Raw genomic sequence first — 18,269 nt, forward strand, 5'->3', positions numbered from 1 at the left:
GATGTGAATATTGACTTGGTATCTGCAATATTTGAAAGATCATCAAAAATAAAATGAGGTATCACCACAGGCCAAGAGAAAGGCAAATGCTGTTCTGAAGTAAAAAAGAGAGACTGTAATCTGTAAACTTTAAGTCATTGCTGGGAGTTACAGAATATAATATTAAAAGGTTAATAAGTGAACACCTAGAAAAAGAAGCGATGATCACAGAGTCAGAAAGGCTGTAATAAACAAACACAACAAGAACAACAACAGATCTTGACACTAATTTTATTTTTATTTTTTGAAAGGGTTACTGTGCATCAGGGAAAGCAGTAAAAATAGCGTGTCTAATTTTAAACTAATTCTTGATGAAGTATCATATGTTATTCCTGTGGGAAAAGATGGAAATATGTGGGGCTAGTTAGTTATCCTATTAGATACATACAGAACTAGTCCTGTGTCATCTTGACAAAAGAAGGTCTCCAGTGGAGGGCTCCGTGGATCTGTGTTTGGCCCGAGGTTGTGTGCCACTTTTTTATCAGCAACTTGGATAAAAAGAGGCAGCATACTAATCATATTTGCAAATGACACAAGGTGGAGAGGGAGGAAGGATGCCTAACACACTAGATGACAGTCAGGATCCAAAAAAATCTTGGCAGAAGACTACATTGGATCGAATCTAATGAAATTTAATATAGATAAATGTAAATTTTTACACTTGGGTTCAAAATATCTACTTCATAAGTATATTAAGGGGTAATCATAGTTAGAGAGCAATTTGTCTGATAGAAATCTGGGGGGTTTAGGGGACTACAAGCTCGAAATGTGCCAACCATATAAGATAGCAGCCAAAGAAGCTAACATGAATACTTTGGATTCAGTTGAGCTTCCAGGCACAGGGAGATGAAAGTCTCAATGCATGCTGCTGGATCCAAATTATATTTTGAGGAGTGTATTCAACTGTGGGTGATACATCTTGAGAAGGACATTAATAAACTGGTAATGAATTTTGAGCAGGTGAAAGCCCCTGTAGTCCAAGCTATATCAAAATCTGTAAAGGGAACTTTGGATTATTTAGCCTAAAGAATAGAAGACTTGGAAGGAGAAAGCCAGAGAAGAATTATGAGTATTTGAATCCTTAAGTTTTTTATCCCTTTAGTCATTTCAAGGGCTGCCCTAAGGAAGAAGCATTAAACTTCCTTTGTTTTGGCCCAGATTGCAGAACTAGGATCCATGGGTAGAAGCTAGAAAGAGGTAACTTTAGTGTTCCTGTCAGAAACAAACAAATAAATAAACTTTCAATTAGTGTATTCCATGAGTGTGATGACCTGCCCTCCCCAAAGTAGTAGGGTCTTTCTCACTGAAAGTATTTTAGGAAAGTCAATATGACAGAGAGACAGAGATAGAAAGAGATAGAGACAGAGATCAAGAGAAGGGGAAAAGAAGGGAGGAAAGAGAGAGGGAAGAGAAACAGAGACAGAGACAGAAAAAGAAAGAGACAGAGACAAAAAGAGAGAGAGAGAGAGACAGAGAGAGAGAGAGACAGAGGGGGGAAAGAGAATGGGGAAGGGTTGGGAATGGGAGAGGTATATAAAAGATTCATTTAGAAGGAAGTCAACTGAGACCTGTTGAAGACCTTAGTTTAAAGGCCTAGGTCTCCCACAGCATCCAGAGCCATCTTCACTCATCCTATTCCATTTTTTGTCCCTGGACCCAGATGATTCTGGAGGGAAGGCGAGACTGATGACCTTAATCAGCCCTCCCTCATTAATCCAATTCATTTGCATATCATGGCATCACCTCCCTGATAACATGGCCATTTTCAAGAAGGAAGGACAATCAACAACAATAACAACATTTGGGGATATGAATCTAATGACTAGACTAATGAGTCTAATGACTAGATGAGGTAGCTTTTCAAATCTGAAATCCTGAGATTCTATTTAAAAAAAAAAATGTTCATTAATTCAGTTTGGATAAAATTTGGTTAAGAATTTCAGTTCCTGAGGGGGAAATATTACTCTCCTCATGGTATGAGAGTTATGGAAGAAAGTCACTACATACAAAATAATAACACCACAGAATAGGAGCTCTTTGTCTTTTCAATCTCTTTGGCCCTCTGATAAAGTCTATGGCTGTCTTCTCAGAATACTTATTTTTAATTCATAAGTGAAAAAAATTCTAATTTACATATAAAAGTGAGTTTTTCTCTTCCCAGTGCAGAAAGTCCCTGGATTCTTTTCACAGACCCAATAGGGCATCTATAGGCCCCAAATTAAGGGCCTCTGCTATCGAAGAAGGAGCCTAGCAAATAGTTCCCAACATTATAGTTCAAGAAACTGGAGGACTGACTTCCATGCTCCATCAACACAGCCCCAGTTTAATTAATCCAAATAGTAAAAGACATAGTAAAAGGCTAACCCTATTAATGGTGCTTAGCCTAAATTGATTGCCATATTAAACTCAACCATGTCTTTATATGACTTGATTTTCCTTTATGTTTAAATTGCCAGTTGTTCCAAATATTTAAATTAATGAAGAAAAGAGCCCTAAGAAGAGGGTTAAGTCTGAAGAATTTAGAAGAAAAAGAAAGGAAGGCACTTTTTACACTTTATATCTGACACTCTTAGAGTACCTTGAGCTCAAGAGACTTAAAGCAGGACCTCCCTCTGGATCTCTACATATACTGCAACCGCCTGAGTGGAACTTGCTATTGATTTTCAGTAACACTCTGTGGGTTGTGGGAGGCTTCACAGGTATTTTTCATCATCAGAGAAAAGAAAGGGGAAAAAGTTAGAGCTATACTAGACTTAGTAAGCAGTAAGATGAAGATATCATCCACCAAACCACCTCTCAGGACAATTATCAGTAGCCAACTAGGTGGTATAGTAGAACTGGATTTGGAATCACAAAGATTCAACTTCATAGATTCAAAGCTGGTTTCAGATATTTGACAGCCATAAGACTCAGGGCAATTCATTTAACCCTGCTTGCCTCAGTTTCCTCATCTATACAATGAACTGGAGAAGGAAATGGCAAACCACACCAGAATCTCTGCCCAAATTGCAGAGGCAGATATGACTGAAACAACTCAACAATCAGCCAACTGAGGTCACTTTTCAGGAAGTTTATGCATAAAGATCAAAATTTTCCATTAAAGTCATTTAGCAAGCTGGAAATATCCCAAGGTTGTGATCTGAGGCTCAATCTCATTAGTGCACATTTTATTCATCATCAATTATTTGGCTAAATGTGTTAGTTATTGCTAAATGATATATAAATATTCTCTCATTTGATCCTCACAACAGCCTTGAGAAGTAGGTATTACTATTATTCACCCCCATTATACAGATAAGAAAATTGAGGCTAAAAGAGATTAAATCACATACTCAGAGTCATTCAGCAACTAAATACATGAGGAGATATTTGAACTCAGATCTTCCCGACTCTAGGGCCAACAATTTATCTTCTGTACTATCTGTCAATATTACTTCAAGAAGACAGCTAAAAATTAATAGAATAAGTACCCAGTAGCTAACCACACAAAAATTGAACTTTACTCTCAATAGGCAAGAAATAACTGCTTACCTATATGTGGATCATTCAGAATCAACCATCTGGATTTGGTAAGTCCTGTTCTATTAGAATTAAACTCAAAACTGACAATAAATGAGTGAAAATATATGATATAGAACGACAACATTTCCAAGCTATTCTATCCAAACAATCTATAAATGCTAAAAAAAAAAATCAGAAATGACTAAGGGAGAATCATTGACACAGAATGGTACATTTTCTACTGAAGTAGCAAATATAAAACAATGTCCGCCACAAGAAGGTTGAAAGATCTCCAAGCTGCCTCAGTTAGAAAATATTTTACTTCCTTGCCAGGTAGAGACAAATGGCACTAAGACAATGCTACTTGAAGATACAAATTTGTTTGTAAAATGATTTCTATTATTAACAGGATCATCTTAGAAAATAGAAAACAGATCTGCAGAAAGCTTGACTAAACCAGATGTTTCCAAGAGTATTTAGATATAAAATTGGAAGGCCATCAAATAGCAAAAACCAAAATAAAATAAATAAAATAAGAAACATATTGGCCAGAAAATCTGTTGCACATGTATATGTTTTTCATTTAATGACTGGGTGGCTATTTGCTTGGTTTATTCCACAGAATGTTTTCTGGTTTTAGACAGGTTGGACTGAAAAACCTCTGAAGCCCTTTCTAAGTATGGAATGCAGTCATTCTGTGAATGGGGGACTGAGGGGAAGTGACAGGCAGATGTCAAATGGAAATTCTCCTGTATCCCACGTCTAAAACTAAGTCCAGTTCAAAGGAGTTCTGTGGCCAGTTTAAATCTTCAGTTATTTAAAATTATGATATGTTCTTACTGGGAAAAAAAAAGATTTGGAGTTCTTTAGTGGTTTTAAAAGTTAGCATCTAAATGAGTTCATGGGATTATAAAAACAATAATATTTTTTTCTTATTTTAGGAGAGAAGATATTTGTTAGCCAGGTCCTACCCACAGAAAAGACAGCTCTAAACAATGAAAATGAAAGTCAAAAATAGCCCTTTTTAGAGCCACACTGAGCCTAAGAAACACTAAAAATGTATCTGCTACACAAGTTGAATTTTCCCCAAGATCTTAGCTTCATACCTTGAGTTAAGGCATTGTTTCTAGAATTCCACTATTAAAATACACCTACAAGAAGTTATCATAGTAGAAGGAATCAGTTTACCCAAGTAGTGGGATCCTGAGAAAAAATGGGCAACAGACAGGTAAATTTCAAATAGGGTACATCAGAACTGCAACCACAAATAGTTGTACCTAGACTGAGCACAGTAAATTGAGCTCGCCTTTTGAGAGATAGGTACACAAAGGTAGAAAGAAAAATTCCACATCACTAAACTTTTTCTTTCTTATTTTCTTTTATCTTCCTCCTTCCTTTTTTCCCTTCTCTCTTCCTCTCTCTGAAGAGGGGGAAAAAGAAAAAGACAGTAGAAGAAAAGAGAAAGGAAGGAAAGATTAATGACACTGAACTTCCTCCTTTTTATTCTTCTTTCATATCTAACTGCTCCTCTTCTTCCTTTTTCTTCTCTTTTCTCTTCTTTTTCCTTCTCTTCCTTTTACTTGTGACTCTTATCTCATTGAACTTTAGAACAGTGCTAAAGTTTTATAGCAAAGGAAACACACTCAGAGAGGTTAAAAACTTGACCTTGATCACAGAGGTATTTTCATTAACTAGATGATAAATTATATTGCAAAAGTGAAACAAGTACTGTGAGGGCCATCTAAATGTGGGACTGCCTAACTATGGCTCTGATGTTGGATGGAAAGTGGGAGAAAGAAAGGTACAGAGCATGCTTCATAGAGCAAAATGTTTGTATAAGAGTACCCTATACCTAAAGATAGAAGAGGGAGGCAGAAATGAGAAGAATAAGAATTTAATCTAGTAGTATTCTAGAGAAGGAAGGGAAATAAGCCTTTATATTGAGCCTGTGTTCTACGCCTTGTGGTAAAAATTTTTACAAATATTTGATCTGCATGACAATCCTTAGAGATAAATGCTATTATTATCATCACTATATAACAGCGGAAAAACTGAGACTAATAGAAGTTTAATGATTTAGCCAGGGTCACACAACTAGTAAGTGTCTGGGACAAATTTGAACTCAGTTCTCCGATTCAGACTCAGCACTCTCCACTGTGACACCAAAAACTATCAATTTAAATCCTACCTTTTTCATATCTTTGGGTCAGACTTATTTTCCAAAATGCTGGGAAATTAAGTAGTACAAGCACTTTATGTAGCACTTTAATAATAAGATCAAGCTTTTAAAAATCAGAATTAAGAAACGCCAACATTGTGGGTTCCAGTTAAAGGTACAGGATAGTCCTGCTTATTCAACGTGTCCCCGGTGGGGTAAATCATATAAGAAAATCACAATGAGCCCTGCATTCTTGGAACTTGAACTAGGCCAAGAAAATGATTTAAAGGTTTTACTAAGGGAAAGACATTTTGCTAATTACTCCCTAAAACAAAGAGCAACTCGATGAAACAGTCAACCATTGTCCATAGTAACCACTGTCTTGGTTATCCCAGATTTCTTCTTCCCTATATGCAAAACTTAGATGTTTCATCTTCAATAGTGATTGAAGGGGTTGTATAGATAATCTGAGAGAGAATAAAGTCTTGTCTTTTTTTTAAAAATAAAAAGTATATATGTATATGTATGTAAGTATATATGCATATATGTATACATTTACACACACACACATATATATATATGTGTGTATGTGTGTATATATATATATATTAGAATAAAGTATATTTAGAAAGTTGGGTTGTGATACCGAAGTGGAAAAAATTGACCAGCTTCCTAGTTCCTTCTATGATCTTGGCCTGCATCAAAAAGTGGATATTCAAGAAATAAGGAAGTCATAATGCCACTTAACCCTATCCTGATAGAACTACATTTTGAATTATATGTACAGTTCTGGGCACCACATTTGTAAAAGATGAGAATAAGTTGGAGTTTGTCCAGAGAACAGTGTAGTAGAACAAATAAAGAACAAATATAGAATCAGCATGACTTGTATTCAAAACCCACTTCAAATATTTTTAATTTTCTGATTCGGATCCCACTTTCCTTATCTGTAAAATAGTTGTATTGGACTTCATGGCCTATATGGTCCCTTCCAATTTTAAATCTATGATATAATTAAAGCATAGTCTTTGGAGTTACTTAAACAATTTCCCATTTTCATTGTATTTCTAGAAGGTGTCTAGGTGTTTCTCCATGCTGAGTCTTAGGGATAACCATAAGGGATGGAGGTAATCTTCCTAATGCTATAGCTCATGAACTTTTGCTGATTTGTTTTCACCAATGATTATCAGTTTGTGGCAATCATTCTGTTAAGCTTTTACTGAGTATTCTAATTTCCCTGATTTACATGTAAAAATAATTTTTAATATTCATTTTAAAACTTTGAGTTCCAAATTCTCTCCTTCTTCTTTCCCAACCCCACCCATTGAGAAGGAAAGCAATTTGGCATAGATTATACATGTGTAGTCATGCAAAGCATTTTCATATTAATCATGTTGTGAAAGACAAAAAACTCTTAAAAATAAGAAAATTTTAAAAATAAAAAGTATGTTTCAATCTGTATTCAAATACCATTAGTTCTTTCTCAGGATAGATAAATTTTTCATTATAAGTCCTTCAGAGTGGTCTTGGATCATTGTATTGCTTAAAATAGTTGTTTATAGCTGATCATCTTATAATATTGCTGTTACTTTATACATAATACATTTCACTTTGCAGCAGCTCATGTAAGTCTTTTTTCTGGTTTTTTTTGAGAGCATCCTGCTCATCATTTCTTATAGCACAATTAGTGTTCCATCAAAATCACACATCATGTTTATTCAGTCATTTTTGATGAGCATCCCTTTAATTTTCAATTCTTTGCCTCCAGAAAAGAACTACTATAAATATTTTGCACATATAGATCCTTTTCTTTTTGTTTTTTATCTCTTTATGGATTCATAACCTATTTTGTGGTATTGCTAGGTGAAAGGGCATACATGGTTTTATAGTCCTTTGTGTATAGTTCTAAATTGTTCTACAAAATGGTTGGATCAATTCACAACTCCACTAACAGTGCATTAATGTTTCATTTTACTCACATACTGACACCATTAGTGAATATGAGGTAGTATCTCAAAATTGTTTTAATTTGCATTTCTCTAATCAATAGTGAACTAGAGCATTTTTTCATATAATTGTAGATAGCTTTGATTACTTCATCTGAAAACTGTCAATATCTTTTGATCATTTATCAATTGGAGAATGGGTCTTAATTTGTAAAATTGACTGAGTTCTTTATATGTTTGAGAAATGAAGCCTTTTTCTGAGAAACTTGTTTCAATTTTTTTCACAGTTAATATTGCTAATTTTATTTTCTTCCTTCCTATCCCCCCATTTATTCTATTTTCTTTTTCCTTTCACCTTCTCCCTCCCTAAAATGATTTTGCTTCTGATGACCATAACTGACAGTATCATCCTCTCCTATATCATCCCCACCAAGTTCTCTTACTTCCACTTCTGAGTTACAATACCAATTGAACACATATGTTATTCTTTCTTTAATCCAATTGTGAGAAGAGTAAGGTTCACTTATTTCCTCCTCACCTCCCTATTTTACCTTCTGGTTGTAGAATATCAGGGCAGTTTTCACTGAAAATTTCTTGAAGAATGATGTCTATATTCTTTTTCATCATGGTTTTCAGGCACTCCAATAATTTAAAATCATCTCTCCTGGATTGATTTTCTATGCCAGTCATTTTTTTCAGTGAGATATTTCATGTTGTTTTCCATTTTTTATTATTTTGGTTTTGTTTTATTGTGTTTTTTTTTATTTATCATTAAGTCATTAGCTTCCATTGCTTAATTCAAATTTTTGATGAATTATTTTCTTCAGTGAGCTTTTGTACTTTCTTTTCCATTTGACCAATTCTACTTTTTAAGAATTTTTTCCTTCGGTAAATTTTTGTATATCTTTTCTTATTTGGCTAGTTCTATTTTTAAAGCTATTTTTCTCCTTATTGAGTTTTTATGCTCTTTCACCATTTGACCTCCCCTACTTTAAAGGTACTATTTTCTTAAGCATTTTTGTGCCTCCTTTAGTAAGCTGTTGACTTATTTTTTTCATAATTTTCTTGAATCACTTTCATTCTTTTCAAAGTTTTCCTCTGCCTCTCTTCCTTGATTTTCAAAATCTTATTTGAGTTCTTCAATGACCTAAGACCAAATTATATTTGTTTTCTTGGAGGCTTTCCATTTAGTAGCTTTTGACTCTTCTTTTTCTGAGTATGTATTTTGATCTTCCTTGTCAACATAGTGACTTTCTATGGTCAAATTTTTCCCAGCCTATTTCTTGACTTTAAACCTTTTGTTAAAGTGGAGCTCTGCTTCTTCTGCTCACTGTCCCAAATTTTAGGAGATTTGTGCTACTGTTTTCAGATATCTTTCTAGGGACCTATAAGTTTTCTGTTTTTTTTTTCCCCAAGGAGAAATGTGTTTACTAGTCTCTTGTGCTCTGGTCTATGAGCAACCACAAGAAAACCTCTGTCCTAAAACTGTGAGGTCCCTGATTCACTAGTACTCTTTTTTTACCCTGGGACTTATACCTAAGACTTCTACCCAGATCTGAGTATGGGCAAAGCAATAAAAGTTCTTTCTCTATAAGGATCTTTGTAATTTCTTTCTGATTAGTTATTTGACACTCTTGCTGCCATCTGTGGCTTGATAACTCCAGAAACAACTTCTGCCCCTATAATTCAATGGTTCCCAAGGTTCTGGTTTGCTGGGGTTAGGCTGGCAAGGCTCGTATTGGACTATGTCCAACTCTTACCCCTATGCAATAGCCCTTTCCTTTCAAACTTCTAAGTTGTCTTTGGCTGGAAAATTATTTCACCCCATCTTTTGGTGGATTCTGCTGCTTCAGGAATTGCTTCTGGCACTATTTAAAATTTTTTAGAAATGCTTTGGGGAGAGCTCAAGTGAGTCTTTTTCTTTTTTCCTACACTATCATGATTCCACCCTCTATTAAGCTTTTTTTTTTGTTTGTTTGTTTGTTTTTAATTAATTAATTTTAATATACATTGATTTAAGAATCATGTTAGGAAAGAAAAAGAACAAAAGGGAAAAACCATGAGAGAGAAAAAAACAGAAAAAAGAAGTTGAACATAGCATATGTTGATTTACATTCAATCTCCTTTTATGTGAATGCAGGTGGCATTTTCTATTCAAAGTCTATTGGGATTGCTTTGGATCACTGAACTGCTAAGAAGAACCAGGTCTTTCATAGTTGATCATTACACATTCTTGCTATTATTGTGTACAATGTCTTCCTGGTTCTGCTTGTTTCATTCAGCATCAGTTTGTGTAAATCTTTCCAGATGTTTCTAAAATCAGTTAATTCATCATCTCCCATTCTTAATGGTACCACAAATACCACAACTTGTTCAACCATTCCCCAATTTTATGGGTATTAACTGATTTTTCAATTCTTTGTTACCAGAAAAATAGCTGCTACAAATATTTTTGCACATAATATTCTTTAATTCTTCTTTGGTCATAAATTCCTCTCTTCTCCAAAAATCTGATAGATAAATTATCCCTTGCTCTCCTAATTTGCTTATGATAGCACCTTTTATGCCCAAATCATGTATTAATTTTGACTTTATTTTGCTATAGATTGTGAAATGTAGGCCTATGTTGAGTTTCTGCCATATTATTTTCCAGTTTCCCTATTCACTTTTGTCAAATAGTGAGTTCTTATCCAAGAAACTGGAGTTTGAGGGTTTATCAAATATTAGATTACTACAGGCCTTGATTATTGTGTCATGTGAATCAAATCTATTCCACTGATTCACCACTCTATTTCTTAGCCTGTACCAAATAGTTTTAAGTATTATAGTTTTAGATCTGATACTGCTAGGGTACCATCATCTGTATTTTTTTTTCATCAATTCCCTTGAAATTCTTAGCCTTTTTTCTTCCAGATGAATTTTATTATTTTTTTCCTAGTTCTATAAAATAAGTTTGGGCAATTTGATTGGTATGGCACTGAACAAATAGAGAAAATAGGCAGAATTATCATTTTTATTATATTAGCTCAGCCTACCCATGTGCAATTGACATTTTTCCAGTTGTTTAGATCTGATCTAATTTATGTGAGAAGTGTTTTATAATTGTGTTCAAATAGTTCCTGGTTTTGTCTTGGCAAGTAGACATCCAAATATTTTATTTTATCTATAATTATTTCAAATGGAATCTTTCTTTCTATCCCTCACTGCTGGGCTTTGCTCTATTAAGCTTTTAGAAACAGTTATTTGCTAAAGTAACAATAGTTGACACTAAACATCTATTTATTGAAAGTTGTATTCTCCCACAAATACTTGTAGAGTACAGAGGAATGTGGGCTTAGAGAACACATGTGGCAAAAGAAAACTTCATCACTACTGGTTGTCAGATCACTTTTCTGATCACTTAAGTCCCCCTTAGAGGACTCTTTGTAGAATTTTGAAACTGCCTTTCTTCATGTCTAGGACGGTTCCCATTGCAGGGACTGCCATCAGCCAGCATTGTCACGGAAACAGAACAGGGGCACAGATGGAAAATTCCAAATCTTTTCAAATTTTTTGCAGCTCACAAGGTCAAAGGAATAAAGAGGAAACAGAAGTTTTCTCCTCCTTTACCCCAAGCCATTGCTTCTCAGGGGCTGAATCCCTCCGCTTCTCCAGATTGGCCCTCCACCAGAATACTGACTTCCAAGCTGGCTTGCTGTTTTAGCCAAAATGTGACAGCCTCCTCAACCTACATATTTCCTTTGAATTCATGGATCAAAATTTAATTTTTTGACTAAAAGCATTTTTATCCTTCCAACCTAATTAAGAACTTTTCACATTTAGTTTAAAACCTTTGGCTCATTGATTCAGTAGAGGTAGTTTCATCTCTAAAGGTATCCAAGTGCAGAGAATTCTCTTAGTTACTTTAATAAGGTTAAAATAATTGATTAAGTGAGTGAGTGAGTGAATGAGTAATTCATTTGATTACCTCACCCTTATCCTATGGATCTATGAACTAAGATGGTGAAAAGGGTTATATGAAGATTGACTGAAGGGGCAAGGCATTTTTGGTCCTAGAAAATAGAATAATACTCATAAGGTTATGGTAGCATTATAGGTGGCTTCAAGTATGTGAATTACAGTCATTTGGAAGGGGTTCTCTGTACAAGAAGATAAAATCAAAAGCAATGGTTAAAAATGAAAAAGAATCCAATTTAAGCTTGACAGAAGGGAACATTAACAAACAATGAAAATTGAAATAATGGAATGGTTTGCCATAGGAGGAAATGGGTTCCACCCTTTATTTCTGAGTCAGAGGGTATTAAATAAAAGGTAAATGATTACTGAATAAGTATCTTGTAGAGGGGATTCATTTTCAGATAAGAGTTGCTTTAGATGGCCAATGAAATCCCTTCTCATTCTTAAATCTTCAGAGTAACCCCATTATTATGTTTCAATTCCCAGGCTATATGACAATTTGCTATATTTCAACTATATACATATGTATATATATATATATATATATATATATATATATATATATATATATATATATGTGTGTGTGTGTGTGTGTGTGTGTGTGTGTGTGTATCTCAAAGTGAAATTTAAATGAGGATTTTTTTAATTGTTCATATTTCTCTTCTCTTCCATTGGTTGTTCCTTTGGTATAGAAAACTCTTGAGTAAAGTCCTTTAATTATACACATCAGCAATCTAAAGTCTTAGACAGTTTCCTAGAGCACTAAAGTGATTTGTCTTGCAACACACATTTAATTAGGTGTCCAAGGCAGGCCTTGAACCTAGGACTTCTCAACCCCAAGATCAGCTCTTTATCTACTACAATATAGCATACTTCCTCTCTTTTATTACTGTAAATAACTGAAGCTTGAATGTGTGCCTTGAATGTAGATACAATCCCCTTGAAGGGAGTGTGTCCAAACCTCACTCCTATTTCTCCAAGTTCACCCCATTGTCTGTTCAGTGATGCTCCATGGACAGTGCCATCGCTACCGCCATTGTTCTTCAACTGGAGCAAAACGGACCGCTCCCCATGGGCTGCCATACCTTCATGTCAAAGAAAGAAATTCCAAATAAAACAGTGTTTTTTTTCCAGTATGACACAGCAGTATTGCTTACATTAGGCCAATTTACCACTTATGACAGCGGTAATAGCACTAAAAGCCAATAAAAGCGGTCTGCTCGCTAAGAGATCAGCTTTTACGGCTTATTCTAAATATTATCAAGTGAATCAAAAGCTGTCATTACAGTGTCTAAAAAGCCTTCACACCTTGTAAGCAAACAGTGTGACTTTGACAAATAATCATTAATGTGCTTGGATGAGGCCAGTGCTGGAAGAGGGAAATTCAAATCACACAGATTTCCCCTTCCATAAGTCATTAAAATAATATTGGTAAGCCTCAAAATAAACAAAAAGTAGATGATATGTAAAATGATATCATCTCCCTTTGAGCAAGTGGGGTTTCTCTAGGAAGGATTTCCAGGCAATGGAAGATACCAAGAACACTCACGTGTTCCACTGCTTATCTTTCCTAGTCTTCATGGAACAGTAGAAAAAGTCGTCCCCCATTTCATTAAACTCCACCTCCTCCTCCCTCTATCCCTAGTGAGATCTTTAGTCTGCAACATTTCACAGAGAAAGCCAAACTTCATTCATTCAGATGGCTCCATCTGTAGCCGTGCCATATGCTGAGAATATAGTTCTTTTTCACCTCTGCCACAGACAGTTTCCCCTCTTCAGTGGGCTCAGCTCAAGTGAGATTTCCAACATGAAGCCTTTACTGAGTCTGAAACCTGCTGGTGTCTTCCTCCCAAAATTACCTTCCATTTATTTTATACCTATCCAATGTTTAGTGCATAGAAAGCAAGCAGTGTAGCCAAGAAGACCTGAACTCAAATGGAGTCTGTGACATAAATTGATTGTCACTTAACCAAATCACAAGTATTTCTCTTTCTACAATCATTGAGCAAACTGACCTGTATTCGTAGAAAGAATTTTCTTACTTTAGAAGTCAATATATCATTTTTTTCTTCTTTTCAACTTTTTTTTTTTTTTTTTTTTTTTTTTTTTTTTGCTGCAAGGCACTTGAGGTTAAGTGACTTACTCAGTTGTCAAACAGCTAGAAAAGTGTTAAATGTCTGAGGCTAGATTTAAACTCAGGTCTTCCTGACTTCAGAACTAGTGCTCTATCCACTGTGCTGTCCAAACAACAGATTGCCTAGTTACAGCCCTGACATTTGTCTTATAAATGTGCTGATTGAAAACAATTTCCATCGATTTCTTAAGAAATTTGCAAACTATTCTGAGATACTCTGCAGTTGCGTGCTTGGGCCCCCATATCTGGGACTCAGTTCCTTAATTTGTAAAAGGATGGAGTTGGACTCTGTTCTTTTCTGGTTCAAATCTCTGATCCTGGGGTGCACTTCTATTCTTTTCATCTCCTTCCTTCCGAATGATGCCTGAGGATTTTAGTAATGAAGCTTTCCTCTCCAAATGTGCCTCATCTCAGACTTTTCCCTAGGTCAAGCTGACCTTGCCCTCAACACCCCCACCCCTAATTATGGAGCCTCTAGCCTATTTGCCTGATATTCCTTCTTTAGGATAATTATTCCTCACCATGTCCCAGGAGGGTGACAAGCACACGGATACAATCCTAGAAAGCAACCACTCTGTGATCCCGTCCTGTGGCTTTCAAGCCTTCCCTTTGGATTAAAGGTTTTAGCATCTCATTTTTTAAGAAGAATAAAGGGGTGATAAGTACTGTATAAACACATATTTTCTTCAGAGTAATCTTCAGAGAAATTGTTGAGTCGAAGTAAGACTTAATGAACTGTGAGGGCTTAACAAACTTGTTTTTCAACCTCTGGAGACAAGCATTCACATCTGCATGAGAGCTCATGCATGCCTTTCATGTCTCCCTGATCACTTGAGTAACTCGGAGATTTGGCAGGCATTTTCACAAACAGCCAGGCTCACGGTGGAGGAAAAGTTATTCATCTTCCTTACAGACAAATACAAGTCTCGGGATTTCGGCTGGCACCAGCCCTGATGGCAGCTTTGGAGGAAGGAGCATCAATTGATGGGCAAGTGCCGCGGCCAGTATGGACAGTAGCCTGTTTCCTCTTAGACTCCAGTGCCAAAAGTTGAGGGAGTGGGATCCCATATTGCTGTCCAAAACACAAAATGTTAAGAAATGGAAGAGACTTTCAAGGTCATCTTGTCTAACTTCCCCATTTTCCATATGAGAAAACTAAAGTTCAGTGAGTCAGAGGGACTTGCCTCCACAGGTAGTCCATGGGAGAGGCAAGCCTCAAGCTCAGGTTTTCTGACTCCAAAGTCTGTGCTCTTTCCACTGTACCATCCTATTATCATTTACAAGATGGGGAGGTATAGAAGAAAAAAGCCAAATTCTACCTGGAAATTATGGCAAATTGAGCCATAAGGCAGAGATGAGTGCAAGAATGGGGGTCTAAGCATGACCACTGCTGGATGAGAGTAACATACCATGGAAATAGTGATCAGAGGGGTTTCCATGACTGGAGAAATGAAAATCCAAGGTGTTTCATGGGAAATAGAGAAGACTGAGAGTGGAACTGGTAACTAGGAGGCAGAGAGGAGAGGGAACCTAGCCTGGTATCAGGAAGAATTGAGTTCAAATCCCGCACTTGTGACTTCAATAGACAAGTCCCTTGATCCCAATACACGCCTGTATCATCCATAAAATGGAGATAATAATACCACTTAACTTTTCAGGTTGTTGTGAAGATCCAATGAGATACTATTTGTAAAACATTTTGTAAAGCTCTGTATCAGTCTCAGCTACTATTACTACTACTAAAAGTAAATAATCACTACTACTACTACTACTACTAGAAATTATGTATCTTGTTTTATTTACCATATACTATGAACTTTTTAAAAATCACAATGTATATATTTTTGAAATATGTTAAATTCATAATGAAAAAGAAATATTAATTTTCTTTATGAGAAGGAAAAGTCTAAAGATGTGGAATCATGTGTTTAATGTTGGAAAGGACCTCAGCTTGTCTAGCTGAATTCCTTTTATTTGAAAGATGAGGAAACAGAGAACATCTGAGAAAAGTAAATTGTCCAACATTACAAGTAGAAGAAGTTGCAAAGCTAAGGTCTGAACTCAGGTCCTCTGAGCCATTTTCAGTGGGCCATAGCAAAAGAAATTCTAAGAGATTAAAAGGGAAAGAGAAGATAGAGAAGGTTATCAAATGGGAGAAGGTTGAGTGTGGAACTCATGTTGATTTTGGACAGAAATGAAAAAACACTAGAGAAAACTTTAGAGTATAAAGTCATTCCACAGCAATTAGATATTCTAAATTCATAATGTAAATATTTCTGAGCAGCTAGAGATCTATGAAAAAAAAGTTATAGTAATAGCCCAGTTATATGGCTCCAGAATTTTAGAATACTTGGTTCAATCTCCTCCACTTCCCATTGTATACCTTAGCTTTCTTCTTCCCCAACATAGAACTCACCTGAGCTCTATTTCCATTCTACTTTAATCTCACCTAGAAGTGTTCATGACTGAGAATCTCTTTCTTGCAGTCACATCCATCCTCCAGTTCAACTGAATTTGCCCCCATTGCAGGACAGCTCATCCAATTCTACCATATTATCAATGAGGAAACTATCCCAGAGAGATTATGACTCACCTAAAGGAAGATAAGCAGCTGGGTAATGTAGTGGATAAAATATTGGATCCAGAGTTAGGAAGACTTGCATTTGAATTCTGTTTCAGATAGTGGTTAACTATACTATCTTTCTTAACCTCTTTCTTGCTCCTCATCTGTAAAATGGAATCGATAATAATAAGACTTCCCTTCCAGGGTTCTTGGGAGGATCAAATGAGATAATATTTGCAAAGAGCTGCCCAAACTTTAAAATGCTATAAAAGTGCTAGCTTTTCTTATTACTATTAATATCACACAGAATATTTAATGTAGTACTAAGAGTACAACCTTGAGTACTTGTCCACTTGACTCCTTCCACTCTACTCACTTTTTCATGTTGTGTTTTAGGTTCTGAGCTGCCCAAAGAATATTCAGCCTGAACTACATATCTTTGGCCACTATATATAAATTACAGATAGACAAGCTGGTATCTTCATAGACATTTTCAGCTTAATACTGTTAATTTATTTTTGTGCGTGTGTGTCTTCCACATTCAAGGGAACAGAAGAGCTTTCTTACCTTCTTTAAAATTGTTATGAAGCAAGTGCTTAAGCTAGTACCAACAGATAAAAGTCTCAATCCTTAAACCTCCCACATCAGTTTCTCATACCTCCTTTTTTGAGTTATAGTGAGTTCTCTCATTTTTCTATTCTAAGCTCTCCAACTCCTTTACTTCATCCTCCACTCTTTCCTTATATCCAGATTTTGAGACAGAAGTAAGTCCTTTTCCTTTTCTTCTTTTTTTCAAGGTCATCCTTTCTGCATGACCTTAATTATTTTTCCTTCTGTTCCATCTAAAAGACTATATTTCTTAATCAATCCTCCTTCTCTTTTGCCCTGGCTTTCTTCAAATCTCAGCTAAATTCTGCCTTCTAAAATAAGCATTCCATGATCCCCCTCAATACTGGTTCCCTCCCTTTGAGATTAAACCCAGTTTAGCCTATATATTATCATTTATGTACCTACTTGCTCACTTGTCATTTTGTCAATTAGAATATAAGCTCTTTGGGTTGATTTGACTTGGCCTCAATGTCTCTAGTGACTTGTTTCTTCCTTGCTACTAATAAATATGCCCCATTCTTCCCCATCTTAGGAAAAAATAACTTCCCATGATCCTATAATTCCTTCATGCTTGTCTCATCTCTTTCCCAAAATAAACTCCTAAGGAAAATAACAACTCCATAAATCCTTTTTTTTTTAATCTTTCCTATCATTTTTCAACCTCTTGAGTATATGAGGTGTTCAAGAAGGACTAGCATCTCTGGTAGGAAGTCTTGCCAAGCCATTTTCAAGGCTGTTCATCTACTTTTAGTGTCTACTTAGCTCTCAGTCATGGCTTTAAAAAGCTGTAGCATGCACAGCAGCTGAAAACTGTCAGTGAGTCAGGAGATATCTACCCCAAGCATATGAAGACTTCCCTAGTGGAATGGGTAGATGAGAACCATTTATGCCAACATCTTTAGAGGCTGATGTAGGCGTAGAGTACATAGATCTAGTCAGCCATCAAAGACACCAAAGTCATCCACTGAATTCTGGACCATCACCAGTCATCTTGGCTTTTGTCTTGGTACGGGACATTGATGAGAGAGTGAGGTTGATGACTTTGTGTAATTCTGTCTCACCTAAATCCAATCCACACATGATTCAACACATCTTCATGTGTGATACTTTTCAAAAATGAAATAGCTTTCTCCAAAGCTACCAATGAGCTCTTAACTGCTAAATCCAATGGTCTTTTCCCTCAATCCTCAATCTTCTTGACTTCTGTTTTTCAGTCTGTAGACTTTTCTTGTTTAGCCATATGCTTTCCTCTTTTGTTCTTTTATAACACTATTGTTTTTTTTCTTGCTTGATTTCTCAGTACTCATTCTTATTTGGGGGATCTTTATCCATGTCTTATCTCCATCTATGGATATTGCTCTA

The 18,269-nt window shown here is 35.7% G+C and overlaps 1 protein-coding gene across 4 annotated transcripts in view; it reads left to right on the forward strand.

The window, feature by feature from the left end:
* The window catches only part of MDFIC2 (MyoD family inhibitor domain containing 2), a 153,379-nt gene that overhangs the window by 36,525 nt on the left and 98,585 nt on the right, over positions 1-18,269 (forward strand). The window contains exon 3 of one of the 4 annotated variants that reach the window (XM_074284106.1): positions 3,552-3,608. The exons of the other annotated variants lie outside the window; for them this stretch is intronic. Within the exon in view, the coding sequence (XP_074140207.1) occupies positions 3,575-3,608 (34 nt within the window). The 5' untranslated portion in view covers positions 3,552-3,574. The remainder of the gene's footprint in view (positions 1-3,551; positions 3,609-18,269) is intronic. 4 annotated transcript variants of the gene reach the window in all.

The sequence above is a fragment of the Sminthopsis crassicaudata genome, chromosome 1 (assembly GCF_048593235.1).
Source record: "Sminthopsis crassicaudata isolate SCR6 chromosome 1, ASM4859323v1, whole genome shotgun sequence".
NCBI classification, from domain to species: domain Eukaryota; kingdom Metazoa; phylum Chordata; class Mammalia; order Dasyuromorphia; family Dasyuridae; genus Sminthopsis; species Sminthopsis crassicaudata.